This window comes from Etheostoma spectabile, chromosome 18 (genome assembly GCF_008692095.1).
Source record: "Etheostoma spectabile isolate EspeVRDwgs_2016 chromosome 18, UIUC_Espe_1.0, whole genome shotgun sequence".
In the NCBI taxonomy this organism is placed as follows: Eukaryota; Metazoa; Chordata; class Actinopteri; order Perciformes; family Percidae; genus Etheostoma; species Etheostoma spectabile.
Window position 1 is genome coordinate 13,770,283 of NC_045750.1, and position 2,690 is coordinate 13,772,972.

General features: G+C 39.9%; 1 protein-coding gene across 2 annotated transcripts in view; it reads right to left on the bottom strand.

The window, feature by feature from the left end:
* Nucleotides 1-1,909: 1,909 nt before the first annotated feature.
* Nucleotides 1,910-2,690, bottom strand: part of tdh (L-threonine dehydrogenase) — a 6,007-nt gene continuing 5,226 nt past the window's right edge. Inside the window, exon 9 of one of the 2 annotated variants that reach the window (XM_032543287.1) lies at nucleotides 1,910-2,424. In XM_032543287.1, coding sequence (XP_032399178.1) covers nucleotides 2,285-2,424 — 140 coding nt within the window. In that variant the 3' untranslated portion in view covers nucleotides 1,910-2,284. The remainder of the gene's footprint in view (nucleotides 2,425-2,690) is intronic. The other variant, XM_032543286.1, reaches the window with a different exon arrangement.

The following is a 2,690-nucleotide window of genomic DNA, read 5'->3' on the forward strand; positions in this document are numbered from 1 at the left end:
GCCTAGGATCTTTTGTGCTGACCTTACGACCCTCTACAGCCTCTCCCTGTCTGCCACGGTGCAGCTGCCATACCATACTGGGATGCAGTAGGTCAGCAGGCTCTCGATGGAGGGGAGAGATAGAGAGGGGGGGGAAGGGCATGCAGCAAAGAGTTGCAGGTAGGAGTCAAACCTGCAGCCGCTGCAATAAGGACTATCCCTTACATGGGGCGCACATACATGGACATACACGCACACACACGTGCATGGGGCGCACGCTCTACTAGGTGAGCTCTTTGGGCGCCCCGTCTTGGCTGGTTCAACTAGAGTATGGTTGAATATCAGTATGCCTGCTCTACTCCATCGTTTTGGGGAAATACATTTGTATCAGTTAGACACACATTGGAGAAAATATAAACCAAAAGCAGACAGTTCAGTGAAACTTTATGCTACATTTTCAGTCTGTCTTACCGCTCAAGTGCGCCTCACTTTGTTATAAATATGAAATATGCACATGGTAAGCTTGCTTTTACCCAGTGTTGTATGGTGTACACTTCAAATATTGTTAATCGTAATCACGCTTCATCCATATCCAGCATTAAAACATTTACTTCCATTTTTACACTCTATGCTAAAACAAGTTATCGACATATCAGTCCATAATACAGCATTAAAATCACGAATGAAATTTAACCTGTGCCACACAGTCACAATTATGGCTGCAGCTGCACAATGTTTCTAAGTATTGATGTTTGAAAAAATAGCAATTTCAGTTTGAGGCCAACTGTAAAATGCACAAGACAAAGCTGTAACCTTGAATGGCGGTAAGAGTATATTCACAGCTGCACATGTCAGGAGAAAGACGAGGGACGGAGGTTCATGTTGCGTAACACGGTAATTTCATATTTTAGAAACATGAGTGTCACTGCATGTGAGCTTTACTCTACAGAATGCCCATCACTACAAGATCACTACATGCATGCTCTGCATATTTTCTGCTGGGTGTTACACACTGCCATTAATGCTGTAAGTGATATCTAGTTAATGCTCGCAAGCTTGCGTAACTCACAACCCAAAAAGACTGAAGGCTTCTCTATACTATGCTTTAAAAGAAATGAAAGTTCATTCTTTCAAAATCTTACAAATGTAACTCTTTAAGCAAAGACAGACAGACCCGTTAACAGAAGTGAAGTGTCGACAGTGACGATAATTTGTGTTCAAATATTTGCCACAACGTGTAAGGTAAGAACTAAGTTAACTTGCTATGCAGTATGTTAATGAAAGAGAGTCTGCAAGAACCTGTTAGATTAAATTACATTCATGTTGCGAGGGTGTGAAACGGACAACAGAAACTAGCAGAGGTATGTGGAAAATACTTTATTGTCAAAGCTTGTTGCGTGATTGGAGAACAAACTTTCACGTAGAAACCACTTTAAGCATTTCTCATACAAAATTTGAAATACAGAAACCACCAAATGTGGCCAAACGGAAATGTGGCATACAGCTTCACATTTCTCTTTTGTGTTAAAATAATCCCATTAGAGTTGATGAAAAAAAAATAAAACAACAATAAAAGTGGAGAGGAACGCTTAGAAACAAGTGTTAAGAAATGCTTCCACTTGATGAAGCTCCCACATGTTTTAACACAAACAGACAGAATAAATAATGTTAACGTGGAATAAAAACAGAAAAACAATTCTTAAGAATTATCGCTCTGCACTGCTCGAAATACAGATGCGACTTATCAGACTCATTTGCCTGTCAGTACTTTTAAGATATAATTCTGTCTAAAGTGCATCAAAGGACCTCTAAATACAAAGTTCCTTGATTTAAACCCCAGGGCAACCTTTTGAAATGTAGAAGAAAACAATTTGGATCTCCAAAGAAAAAACTGGTCACAAATACACAATGCAACATTCTCCCTTTGCGAAATTGATTTTTTACGACAGTGCACAATTTTGCACAATTGATCAACATGCAAGTCATCTTGTATTACATCCAAATAAGCTTTCACACGCCACTTGTTATCACAGATACTGCTGACAGCCTCCCATTAACAGACTGCTTAAATCTCCAAGAAGAAAGATGAGCAGAAAGAGCAAAGCACGGGTAGATAGACAGGAGCAGGGAGGATTGTCTAGCCTGCACTGACCTTTCATTCTGGAGAAACGGTAGCCTTATGCCAGGCAAGCACAGCCCTTCTGATTTTACAGAGAAGTGAGAGAACGACTATGTACAGGCCTTGTTACTCTATTCTCTTTGGTCAGTTTTTACATTATGTACAAAGAACACTCGCTGTCCGCCTTCAGTTAGCACGAGCCATGAGCGTCTCGGCGCCGAAGAAGTTAAGCATCGTCTGGACGAGCTCTGGAAGGTCATAATCGTGCTTCCAGCCCCAGTCCTTCCGTGCATTGGAGTCGTCGAAGTTCATTGGCCAACTGTCAGCTGGTAAGAAACACAAAAGCGAGACGTAGAATTTTATTTTAAAAAACAAAACAAAAAAAAACATACTGGTTTTGATTCACAGCATGCATCAGTTTCTGATTAAAGTTAACTAACTTCAGATCGAATATAATTTAAATTATGCTACTGACTCTTGCTTCATTACTCTAACTACACATTCAATTTAATTTTAACGTCACTTACATTGCAATATTGTTTCTTGTGTCATAGCAACCGCACTTTAAAATACCTTTATTTGACGCCATTTT